The sequence below is a fragment of the Nycticebus coucang genome, unplaced genomic scaffold (assembly GCF_027406575.1).
Source record: "Nycticebus coucang isolate mNycCou1 unplaced genomic scaffold, mNycCou1.pri scaffold_49, whole genome shotgun sequence".
NCBI lineage: Eukaryota > Metazoa > Chordata > Mammalia > Primates > Lorisidae > Nycticebus > Nycticebus coucang.
In genome coordinates, this window is record NW_026515580.1 from 911,392 (window position 1) to 924,663 (window position 13,272).

General features: G+C 37.1%; 1 protein-coding gene and 1 non-coding gene across 3 annotated transcripts in view; both read right to left on the reverse strand.

The window, feature by feature from the left end:
• Nucleotides 1–2,596: 2,596 nt before the first annotated feature.
• LOC128579390 (U6 spliceosomal RNA) lies at nucleotides 2,597–2,703 on the reverse strand. Its single transcript, XR_008378137.1, has one exon. It is a non-coding gene; the product is annotated as a U6 spliceosomal RNA (small nuclear RNA).
• A 2,537-nt stretch (nucleotides 2,704–5,240) lies between these two features.
• LOC128579371 (solute carrier family 5 member 4-like) overlaps nucleotides 5,241–13,272 on the reverse strand; it is a 51,757-nt gene continuing 43,725 nt past the window's right edge. For both annotated transcript variants that reach the window (XM_053581503.1, XM_053581504.1), the window contains 2 exons: nucleotides 10,988–11,158; nucleotides 5,241–7,061 (listed from right to left, as the gene is read on the reverse strand). In XM_053581503.1, the coding sequence (XP_053437478.1) occupies nucleotides 6,978–7,061; nucleotides 10,988–11,158 (255 nt within the window). In that variant the 3' untranslated portion in view covers nucleotides 5,241–6,977. The remainder of the gene's footprint in view (nucleotides 7,062–10,987; nucleotides 11,159–13,272) is intronic.

Sequence of the window (13,272 nt, forward strand, 5' to 3'; positions counted from 1 at the left end):
AATAAATAAGAAAATGCCAGGAAGGTTATGTTAACCAGTGTGATGAAAATGTGTCAAACGGTCTATGAAACTAGTGTATGGTGCGCCATGATCATATTAATGTACACAGCTATGATTGAATAAAAAAAATACATTAAGGTCTCAGGACATAAAATTAATCTCTACAAATCAGTAGCCTTTATATACATCAATAATAGTAGCCAGGATGAGAAGACAATCAAGGACACACTTCCCCTCAGAGTAGTTTCAAAGAAAATAAAATACCTAGGAATATACCTCAGAAAAGAGGTGAAGGATCTCTATAAAGAAAATTATGAAACCATAAGAAAAGAAATAGCAGAGGGTATTAACAAATGGAAGAACATTCCATGCTCATGGCTGGGAACAATCAACAACGTTAAAATATCTATACTTTCCAAAGCAATCTACAGATTTAATACAATTCCCATTAAAATACAAACATCATACTTTCAAGGCTTGGAAAAAATAATTCTTTGTTTTTTATGGAACCAGGAAAAAACCATGTCTACCTAAGGCCATCCTTAGTAATAAAAACAAAGCTGAGGGAATCAGCCTACCATATATTAGGCTGTACTACAATGACATGGTGATCAAAACAGCATGGTACTGGCACAAAAATAAAGATGTAGACATTTGGAACCAAATAGAAAACCAGGAAATGAAACTAACATCTTACAGCAACCTAAACTTTGATAAAGCAAACAAGAACATACACTGGAGGAAAGAATCCCTATTCAGTAAATGGTGCTGGGAGAATGGATAACCACTTGTAAACAACTGAAACTAGACCTTCACTTTTCACCACTCACTAAAATTTATTCAAGATAGATAAAAGTAAATATAAGGAATAAAACAATAAAAATCATTGAAGAAAATACTGGAAAAACACTCGAAGGCATCAACCTGGGAAAATACTGTATGAACAAGACTTCAGTGGCATTTTCAACAGTAGAAAAAAAAAAAAAACAGGACTTAATTAGACTTAATAGCTTCTGTACAGCTAAGGGGACAACAACCAAAGCAAATGTACAATCATTAGAATGGGAAAAGATACTTGCATATTATGAATTGGACAAAAGATTGATAACTAGGATCTACAGAAAACTCAAACTAAGCAACAGAAAAAGAGCCAACAATCCCTTCTATCAATGGGCCAGAGAGATGAACAGAACCTTCGATAAAGAAGACAGACAAATGAGAAAATAACAAACATATGAAAAAATGCTCATCATACCTAATTATTCGAGAAATGCAAATCTAAACCAGTGTGAGATATCATTTAACCCCAATGAGAATGGCCCACAACACAAAGTTTCAAAGCTACAGATGCTGATGTGGATGTGGAGAGAAGAAAATACTTTTACACTGCTGCTGGGACTGCAAACTAATACAACCTTTTGGAAGGAAGTATGGAGAAGCCTCAAGGAACTCAAACTAGACTTCCCACTTGATCCTCCCATTACTGGGCATCTACCCAGAAGAAAAAAAATCCTTTCACCATAGGACACATGCACTAGACTGTTTATTGCAGCTCAAGTTACAATCGCGCCAAAATGTGAAAACAGCCTAAATGCCCCCTAACCCAGGAATGGATTAACAAGCTGTGGTATATGTATACTATGGAATACTATTCAGCCACTAAATAAGATGGACACTATACATCTTTTGTATTAATTTGAATGGAGGTGGAACACATCCTACTTAGTAAAGCATCACAAGAATGGACAAGCAAGAATCCTATATACTCAGTTTTGGTATGAGGACAATTGATGACCTAGTACATATTGAGGGGTGGGGAATTGGGGAGTGGAGAGAGGGAAGGAGGGGAAAGTCACAGTGTTTGGCACACCTCTTGGGGGGGGAGGAACACATTTATAAGAGGAACTTTGCTTGACAACTGCAATTAGTGTAACCTGGTTCTTTGTACCCTCAGTGAATCCCCAACAGTAAAAAACTGTGATTTTGGAAATAACAGAACAGTCTTGGAGAGGCCACTCTCATCTTCTGCACAATTGATGGACTTCTGACAAATAAAGTTTGGTGCACCTATCCCCATCTCTCCATATTGGCTGACAGTGACAGGTGGCCAAACTCTGCTCATCCAGTAACAAGGTCATCTCAGCTGTTTCATAGTTTTCAACAAAATTTATTTGTAAATACATTAGCTCACTAAATTAGATAACAAAGTAAATTTCCCCCATTATAATGGTAGAAAACTAATAGATGTCAAGACCTGTACTCCTACTATTCTCTCTTCCTACTCAAACTGTGAACCAGCAGATCTTTGTTATTTAATCTCCATGCTCATCTCCAATTGATGTGGAAGACAAAAATCCCTACTTCTTTAAGTTCCATGAAGGAGATCCAAGAGGACACTGTCATTTCTGAAATATAACAACAACACATTGCACACAACATCCTAGGTGTTATTCAGCTCCATTCTCATTTCATAGATCATCTTACACAAAATTTTTTTTAGAGAACATCACAGTTTCACTATTGAGTGCTGCCCACTTTGCTTTGACTCATACTATTATAGTTTGTCAAATAATTCAGAGAGCATCCAAGGACTGTGCAAAATAAGAAGTGTCTCAAGAAACTGCGTGTGACCTTTGCACATGAGTTATGCTAATTGTCTATGTATTGTTTAAATTTTATTATATGTGTTGCGAAAGCAAGCACAAAGTTCTACTTTTGTATGTAAGTATTTTTTTTAGGGGGGAATTCATTTAGGGTACAAAGAACCAGGTTACATTGATTGTTTGTGTCAGATAAGACCCTTCAATAATAGTGTTCCACTCCCAAAAATTGTACCACCCCCCCATAACCCCTTACTCCCTCTCTCTTTCTCTGTTCTCCCCGTCCTTAGCCTCCACCGTGTGCTAGGTCACTAATTGTTCTCATATCAGAATTGAGTACATAGGATTCTTGATTCTCCATTCTTGTGATACTTTGCTAAGAATAATGTGTGCCACTTCATCCAGTTTAATACAAAAGATGTAAAGTCTCCATCTTTTTTAGTGGTTGAATAGTATTTTATGGTATACATATACCACAGCTTGCTAATTCATTCCTGGGTTGGTGGGTATTTAGACTGTTTCCACATTTTAGCAATTGTAAATTGAGCTGTGGTAAACAGTCTAGCGCAAGTGTCCTTATGGTAAACAGATTTTTTTTTTCCTTTTCCTTCTGGGTCGATGACCAGTAATGGGATTGCAGTATCAAATGGGAGGTGTAATCTGAGTTCTTTGAGGGTTCTCCATACTTCCTTCCAAAAAGGTTATACTAGTTTGCAGTCCCACCAGCAGTGCAAAAGTGTCCCCTCTCTCCACATCCATGTCAGCATCAGTAGTTTTGAGACTTTATGATGTGGGCCATTCTCAATGGGGTTAGGTGACATTTCAGACTGGTTTTGATTTGCATTTCTCAAATAATTAGGGATGGTGAGCATTTTACATATGATTGTTATTTTTTCATTCATCTGTCTTCTTCAGAGAAGGTTCTATTCATCTCTCTTGCCCTGTGGTATAAGGGATTCTTGGCTCTTTTTGTGTTTATTAATTGAGTTTTCTGTAGATCCAGTTATTAAGCTTTTGTCTGATACAAAATATGCAAATAACCTTTCTTATTGGGTAAGGTTGTCTATTTGCTTTGGTATTGATTTGTCATGGAAATCCAACTAACCTGTTCAGATTTAGAGATTTACATCCAGCAGCTTGTTAGAATTTGACATAGAATTTGAAAACCTTTCTAAATTTTGAGGTAGAGAACCAAGTATCTTGAAATATTTTCATAATTATGGAGGACAGATCATTTGAGGGCCAAGGAGAAGTTGGTGTCCACTACTAGAGAAGGATATGGGATCTCTCACAGCCTAAGAAAAAGTGCTGCACAGGCTATAAGTAGGCTTCAGGGCATAGAACTGGTAACAAAGAAAAAACGGAACTCCTATCTTTTCCTGCAACATTAATTGAAACTCTCTGACAGTTTAGAGCAATCTCAACTACTATTTGCTAGAGAAAAGGACTTTAAAGGACAATTTACAAAGGATTAGACTAAGTCTAAACTAAAATGTGGGCTCCGTATAAGCTCCATATAAGTATGGGGTGGGATATCTTTGCTCACTATGTGTTTGTGTGGCTAAAGGTTGGAGGCCTAGCTGCCAGAGTAGGATACTGATACTTTTGGAACGATGACCAAGCATATAAGCATATGTATGTGAACTAAAAAAAGTGTTACTTGAAAGTTTAAGTGTGGTTGACCATGGAGACTGAGGCATCTGAATCAGCAAAGAATTCCTAGTAGGAAAGGTCCATAATTACCAGACTGCAGGACCAGTTTCCATGGCAACAATGCAGCAACACAATCAAGGGAAACAGAATGATTATAAAGTTCTTCTTCTCTGCTTTCTGCCTTATAAAAGAGGATTGCCTTTCTTGCACTTTAAAACCCTTCAAGTTCCTGATAATTTCAAGGAGGAGGGTCTAGAGCATAATAGTACAACAGAGAATGTACAACAGCTTCTACTCAAGTGGACCTTTCAAGACCCAAATAACTACTGAGAGAAAGCAGAGTTGTGACACTGTCTTTATCCCATGTATAGGGGCTATGCTTGGAATAAAATAAACAAAATTGAAATCCCTAAGGTTAAAGGACTTAAAAGTCTTAAGAATCCTGCATTCATTGCTACTTGTAGCTACTCTGTTCTTTTGCTTTTCCTGTGGCTATCTCATTGCCATTCTAAAACTATCTCAACCAAACCATGAAATTTCACCTGATGAAAAAGTTGCAATAGTTATAATTTAGCATTAATTCATCTTTTTTTGTTGTTGTTGTTTTGAGAAAGAGTCTCACTTTGTCACCCTGGGTAGAGTGCCACGGCATCACAGCTCACAGCAACCTCAAACTCTTAGTCTTAAGCAATTTTCTTGCCTAAGGTCCATAATCCTTGGAAGATTATGCTCCTTTTCAGATCAGAAAACACATTTGGTGATAAATAATGTTCCTAATGTCACTCCTAGCAAGTGGAAAAGCCAGGAATCCAACCCAGGCTTTGGGGAATCTAAAGCCTCTCTGTTTACCCTTTATCACCCACCTATGGCTTTTCTTATTCAAGGAAAAGTTCATCCAGATAAAGCTTTCTTCTCTCTTCCCAGACCAATTAAAAATAAAACATTAAACGGGCAGTGCCTGTGGCTCAGTGAGTAGGGTACCAGCCACATATACCAAGGGCATTGGGTTCAAACCTGGCCCTGGACAAACTGAAACAAAAAATAGCCAGGCATTGTGGCAGGTGCCTGTAGTCCCAGCCACCTGGGAGGCTGAGGCAAGAGAATAGCCTAAGCCCAAAAGTTGGAGGTTGCTGTGAGCTGTGATGCCACAGCACTCTACCAATGGCGACAAAGTGAGACTCTGTCTCTAAAAAAAAAAAAGATAATAAAATAGTAATAATAAATAAATAATAAAAATAAAATTAAAACATTGAACTACACTATAAGTGAACATGGAAAAAAAGCTGATGAAGCCACAGGATCTGCTAATAGCAATTAATAGTCACTTAAGGATAATCTAACATCAATATTCTTCATAGAAAACAACTTAAAGCAAAGACTCACTGAGTCATTCAAAAGAGAAAATCCCAGCTCCTATTTATGGGGAACAGAACATTCTAAAGGAAAACTATATAAGCAACAGAGGTTGAAAAATACTAGGAAAGAGTGAAGAAGTTTGTATTAAGTCATAAAGTAAACTACAAGTTTAAGTCCACATTTTATAAAACTAACTAAAGCCTGTCAGCTAATATATCACCAAAACACCAAGTTACAAACAAGTATCAGTCAATATTGAAAGAAAAGATAAATCCTTCTGTATACTGTCCTTCATATCGCCCAGTCAAAATAACTGCTTTTCTGCGTAACTGAAAATCTGTGTTATAATCATGAGTTAATGTTATTGTTCGTTTAACATTTCTGAGGAGAGAGAGTATTACCACTCCAGAACACCACTCAGGTTTAGAAAAAAAGAACTAATTACTACACCTCTTACAACCATCAACTAGATGTATATTTTCTTAATTAAAACTTCTAACATCTGCAATACAGCAAAAACAATTAATATAATAAGTGAAAAAATTATACATTTTTCAACTGAAGTGAAAAACCTTATATAAGGTCCTAAAATTGTACATGTAATATAGAAAATAAATAAAAAGTTGCCTCTTCCTTCTCAGTACTCTGTGCTTTCCAATGTGCCACTCCTTCCATTGGAAACACCTCTCATGCCTTATCATATCAACTCAGGTTACCTCCAAAACTCAGTTCAGACATTTACAGCTTCCAAGAATCTTTGCTTCTATCACAGCATTTACCACAGTATATTGTAATTATTTTATTGTTTCTCATCTAAACCAAGAGCTTCTTGTGGGCAGAGGCAGTATCTATTATTAATATCTCTATATCCCCCTACCCTAAGTTATAGTAGTAAACATTTTCAGTATTTTTATTGAGTTAATGATCCAAATTATTACCCCAGATCAACATTTCTTACACTGGATTTCAAAGATAACTGAAAGAAGTATGTACCCCAACACAAAGTTTCTGTGATCATCTATGCATGAGAAATATTACCAAACTTTCCATTATATGTGCAATATTAAAGCAATCTCTTAAATTTGCTTAATCCCTCTTTGGCAATACATTTTTGAGGCAAACACTAACAGTTGAGAAATTAGAGTTTCTGTGACACAGGTTTGAAAGCTTTCCAACAAAGGGGGAGGATTTCACCAGGTGATACCAACTCAAAGGACTGTCTTCTATTGATGGTGACAAGACCCCAGATGCCAATTCGTCTGTAATTCCTGCTTCAAATGATTCACAAAGGTTTTCTGAGTGAAGAAAAGCTAGGCTTCAAATAAACTTTGTTTGCTAATTATTAAATGGCCCATGGGATGTCTCCTGTTACAGGATTATCAATTTTTTACTTGGGAGGCTGCTGTGAGCTGTGATACTACAGCACTCTACCAAAGGCGACATGGTGAAACTCTGTCTTAAAAAAAAAAAAAAAGATTATCAATTTTTATCTCAGCTGTTAGAAAGCTCACTAAGAAATTTTATTCTTGATGAAAATGGTATCTGGAAACCTAACGCATATTTACCTTTCTAATGCATTTTTTTCTGGTTTCTCTTTAAAATATGTTTATTTTAGGCAAAATATAAAGCAGAAATACTATGGTTTCTCAATAGAAGTTCTAATACTGACCTACATGAATTATTTACAGCCTAAGTAAAGGCACCAAATCATTAGCATTTTTAAGGGATGGTGCTGAGGAGAAACATATGTCTTCTGCAATATGCATAATCTATCCAACTACAACCATGCTTAACTTAAAAAGGCTTATAGGTGTTCTAACAGGAAAACAATTATTTAGTAGATGCAAAGACAATGTTTTTAAAAGGCATTTTCTAAGTTCTAAGATCTGACCCCATCACTAAGGGACTAATAAAAACTATAGCTTACATACTACAGACAAATATAATCTATCTGGAAAACCTTGAAAGTTTTATCAACATACACTATAAAACAGGAATCATACGTTCAAATACTTGTGCAGGCACAGTATGTGACCAGAGTTAGGTGGGTGCAGCAGCAAACTGGAAAGCCTATGCCTCCTATCAAGGGCCAACCTTGCCACAGCATACTGAACAGTAAGATGGGCTCAAGGGACACCTAGAGATTCCTCAAGAGAAGCCTGACACAAGATTTGATGATTCCTTAAGTAAAGCCTGAAATCCAGATTTTTCCTGTTTCTTAATACATGTTGGTTCAATGTATGGAAGGATACTAAACCTATCTATGGGTCATAACTGAACTATAGACTGTTTTTATAGTTGTTATACATGTGTTTCCAAATGGTTGTGAATGAAGCAAGTATTTGCATGTAAAATCTTGCCTTTCTTTAGCACCATATGTTCTACAAAAGGAAAAAAAATCAGGCCCCTATATGGAATAAAATTTGCTATAAAAAATTCATAATATCCACTTTGAATGTTTTCCAATATATATTCTGTTACAGTCTATTTGTATTAATACTGAATTTTCCCAGATTTTAACCAAATGGATAACTAGTTCCTAGGACTATTGAACTGAATTATTAAAAAAGTTCCTATATGTATTCTTACTAACTTCATGGTTTTCAGTGTTTCAAACTGAGATCCTGATTATGCTGAAGCTCTGTGACCCTAAAATATGTGTTACGATAGTTCATATTACAGCTTCAACTAAAAAAAAGGTAAAGGATTTGCTACTATTATGATTGAGAAAAATCTACTTGTAAAAAACATTTGTTGACTTAATCAAAGTTAAAAAACCCTCTTCTTGGTATTTCCCGCAGTTACATAATTTTTTAATTTTATTTATTTTTATTTTCTGTATAAATCTTTCTTTTTTTATTAGAAACATGTATCAGAATCATTCAAACTAAGATGCCAGGAAAGGCCTCACAGGAGAATTTGGGATAGCAAGGATCTCAACAATGAGAGCTGAGTAGGAATGAGCCAAGAAAGAGAAAGGAGGTTAAAATGTGAGTCAGTGCTCCAGGCAGCATGTGCAAAGGCCCAGAGAAAGAAGAGGTAGCAGGTACTTTAAAGGAATTTTAGAGTACCGTGGTCAAAATCCCATTTGATCCTGATTTACCTGGACAGAAAACCCTTTTAAACAAAGAAGATACACTTCAAAAGACACCAAACTACCCATGACCACAGGAAAGAATATCTATTCATGTAATGAAGGGTGTACATATGTAGGCAACTCCTAACAATGTGCTAAACATGTAATTTCTAATTTTATAATATTTTCTAATATAAGTATTAGATTTTTTATCATGCAGAGTCACACTCTTTGATTGGAAAATTCAATTTTTTACATGTTATTTATTCTCAGATCCTTTCTAAAGGAAATACACTGGTGTTATATTCTCAGGTGAAAAAAGTGAGGTCTCAAAAGAGTACAACATGATCCTTGGATGCATATACATTTTATATACATGTAGACACATAAAAAATTCAATTCTAATATGGTAATAGGAGGCCAGGCAGTGTGACTCACGCCTGTAATCCGAGCACACTGGGAGGCCGAGGCAGATGGACTGCCTGCCTGAGCTCAAGACCAGCCTGAGCAAGAATGAGACCCCATCTCTAAAAAATAGCCAGGCATTGTGGTGGGAGCCTTTAATCCCAGTCACCCGGAGGCCGAGGCAAGAAAATCGCGTAAGCCCAAGAGTTTGAGGTTGCTATGAGCTCAGCCTCCACAGCACTCTACCAAGCGTGACAAAGACTGTCTCAAAAAAATATATGTTTATAGGAGATAAAGGAATCATGTCTTTTATCTTCTTTTTTGGCATATCTTTTTTGTTATGATAAACAATTCTTATTTGTGTATTTTTAAAACCTGAGTTACATCTTCACAATTATTTCCTGGCTGAAAGATGACACTCAGGACCCAGAGCAGTGTGCTGTCATAGTGGGTGCTGGGCTCCTTTTGATCCCGACTTGCCTTTGGTAAGCACTGGCTGCAGGGACTCAGCCTGCTTTTCTATCCCCTTAGCTGCTGCCATTTTCCTCTTCAACCCTTCTGTTTCTTCTACCACTAACTCTATGTCTTGACTGCAAGTGAGATGAAGGACCAGAACCCCAAACCTTCGGTGCTTTAAGTGTTAACCAGTAAGAATAAAAAGATAGATCACAAGCATAACAAGGTGTAGGGAAGAAATGTCTTTTGCATAAACTTCCAAACTGTATATAATTGAAGCCTCTGGTTTATAATTCTTGGCACGCTCTGAAATTGGGAGGCAGCATTGGGTATCCTGTGAATCACTGATGGCTGTGTCGTTTTCCAAGGAATCTTTTGGGGCCACCGACGTAGGTAAAAGTAAAGGTGGAGTCTGAGTATCTGAAATCTGCAAACAGGCAGTCCTTCTCGGCTCTGGACTTCTGAATCACGACGTCGATATCCTTCTGAATTCGCTCTTCCCTGAACACATCCCCATGAAATAAATCCCTCTGGCCAAGGCAGGGGCTGAAGGCGAAGTGGTTTTGGAAGTGTTCCAGGGTAGGAGAGGGGGTGGAGGAGGAGGAGGTGGGGGGGAGGTTGGCTTTGCATTTCCAGATGTGACCGCCCAGCTGCTGCTCGCTGCTGCTGGATTCCAGTTTCCTACCCTTCTGACAATGGATGGTGATGACACCGAGTCTCACTTTCTCCCTCCCCCGCCCGGACCAACGGCTGTGGGGGGCCGAGGGTGCTGGAGACGGCCAGAGAGCGATCACTGGTGGGGGGCCAATTTTATTTTTATTTATTTATTTTTGCAGTTTTTTGGCCGGGGCTGGGTTTGAACTCGCCACCTCTGGCATATGGGGCCAGCACCCTACTCTGTTGAGCCACAGGCACCGCCCAGTTATGTAGTTTTTTAAACTGGCCTGTGTGTTTCTGATCACTCTCCTTTCCCCGTTTTCCTCTTTACCCCTTGCTTATGTGAGGCAAATCAGGTTCCTAGAAATTACTTTTTAAGGAACCTGTCAACAGCAAGATTTCCATTTCTTAGAAAATACATTTCTTTTGTCAAATTTTTAAGATAAATCCCATTTGTAGGATAAATTGGCTTTTCTGTGTTATTTTACAATAATTAGAAAAAAACAACAGAATGGGAAAACATTTGAAATAATAATTTAACTTTCAACAAATTCAGTGTTATCACAACTATTTGCCATAAACGCATAAAAGAAGCTGCACTCTCTCATCCTTCTTTGAAAGTACCAATATTTAAACAGAAATCTTAGACAATTGAGCTATTTCAAAATATTTTAATTTAGGGAATGCTTAAGTTTCCAAACTTGGAAAATTGAACCCTTACATATGTCAATGTTAAAACAAATGCATTTCCAATATTTTCAAAATAAAGTCTGTTAATCTATACCTTGTTCATTACCTCTGTAGTGGCACCATGTTCAGGGGGTTTTGTTGTAATCTCTACATTAACGCTGTGGAGATCGCAGTTACAGTGGATATCTGTAATATCTGTAATATTGGGATCCGCACCACGTTCTAAGAGGAGAGTGACACACTGCAGTCTCTCACATTGCAGGGCCTGTCAGTATTAGACCAAGAAATAGATCATAAGTTCTAGGAATGCAATACAAACCTTTCACGGATTTCACTCATTAGTTATATTCAAATGAGATAAATTCATTTTTATTCTATGGGGTTAAATCAAATCCATCTCATGCTGAAATTTTTGGCTACTATATACCTTTATCAGAGGAGTCCTCTCTTCAGCATCTCTGATGCTCAGATCGCAGTTCTTGTCAACCAACAAAGTTGACACCCAGGCATAGCCTCTTGCACAAGCCAAATGCAAAGCACTCCTACACAACTGAGAGAACCTTTTTAAAAAATTGTAGTACAAAAAAAAGGATAGCCGGGCGTTGTGACGGGTGCCTGTAGTCCCAGCTACTCGGGAGGCTGAGGCAGGAGAATCGCTTAAGCCCAGGAGTTGGAGGTTTCTGTGAGCTGTGTGAGGCCACGGCACTCTACCGAGGGCCATAAAGTGAGACTCTGTCTCTACAAAAAAAAAAAAAAAAATGTAGTACACTGGGCGGCGCCTGTGGCTCAGTCCGTAGGGCGCCGGCCCCATACACCCAGGGTGACGGGTTCAAACCCGGCCCCGGCCAAACTGCAACCAGAAAATAGCCGGGCCTTGTGGCGGGCGCCTGTAGTCCCAGCTACTTGGGAGGCTGAGGCAAGAGAATCGCTGAAGCCCAGGAGTTGGAGGTTGCTGTGAGCTGTGTGAGGCCACGGCACTCTACTGAGGGCCATAAAGTGAGACTGTCTCTACAAAAAAAAAAAAAAAAAAAATTGTAGTACACAAACTCAAAACATGTAATTATTCATGTAATTGTAAGCATTAAGTTGCATGTATTCCTGTTTTCAGAACAAATCTTTAATTTTCTTGTGAAGACAGAACAATATTTATTAGCACTCACTGAACAGCCTATTAGAATCCAAAGACATTGGCCTTTGAATTCAATTCATCTTAGGTTTGACACACACTTTGGCTTAGCTTTTCTGTGCCTCAATTTCCTCATCAATAAAATGGAAATAAAAATAGTAAGGACACCTCACCAGATGCCATTGTGATACTGAGTATTTTGAACAGTTCCTGGTACAAATAACAGCTCAGTAATTGTTTGATATTATAACTATTGCTATGACTGCTAAGAAACACGACAATCCGATAAGTAAAATGATACAATCCTATCTACTTTGTGGTATGTTTTAAAGATTAGAAATACAATTGTATTTCAATGATTCTAAGATGTTCCATTTTTGCATTTTAATATCTCTGACTTAGGAATGCCACTTGTAATTCATGATTATAACTATAATTGGTAGCTTTTTAAAAATTCTGTTATTGAATGTAAGATAATGGGGCACGGCACCCTCTATGGTAGCTTACAGTGAGATTTGGCACACACAGGTCTCTAGCATTTATTTTCATATGATTGACATTTAAAGACATTATAGTTTTTAAAAGTACTATGACAAAAAGAAGGCTGAGATAACAACAATGAATTTTCAAAACATTGTTAATGCTCACTTTGATTTCAAAAATCTTTAAACAAAAGGAAATGCAGGAATCAAATGGTAAGTGCTGTTCATTATTCAGTGCTTAGATTGATTGACATATAAATGAGATATTTCCAATGATTGATATTAGTAATGAAAACTATTATAAAATTTCAAAGGTCACTTAAAGGTCTTTTTAAATAAGTTTTTAACTTTAGAAATGCTTTTTCTGCTTTTATTCTCTTCAAAAGTAAAGGAATCTTTTTATCTGTGCTTGACAGGAGGGAGGAACAACTTCACATGAGATCAAGTCCTAATGCAACAATTCTAAACCTTTCAACTTTCTCAGGCTAACATGTCAGGTAAATATGAAGGTTTAGGATGGAATGGTCCTGAAAGGCAATAGTATATGTCTACTACCCAAGGGGTTATAAGGTTATGTTTCGAGAATACATGGATTGAAAAGATGGAGAGTTCAATTAAAAGAAAAGAAAAAACTCATGAAGTAAAACAGTACTTTTGCAAGATTAATAATCATTTATATTTGCAGTTTTATTTTCTTAAGGGCACAAATATAATGATTAATGTATAATTATTTGTATATATGTAATAAATATATAATGAAAATATATGTAC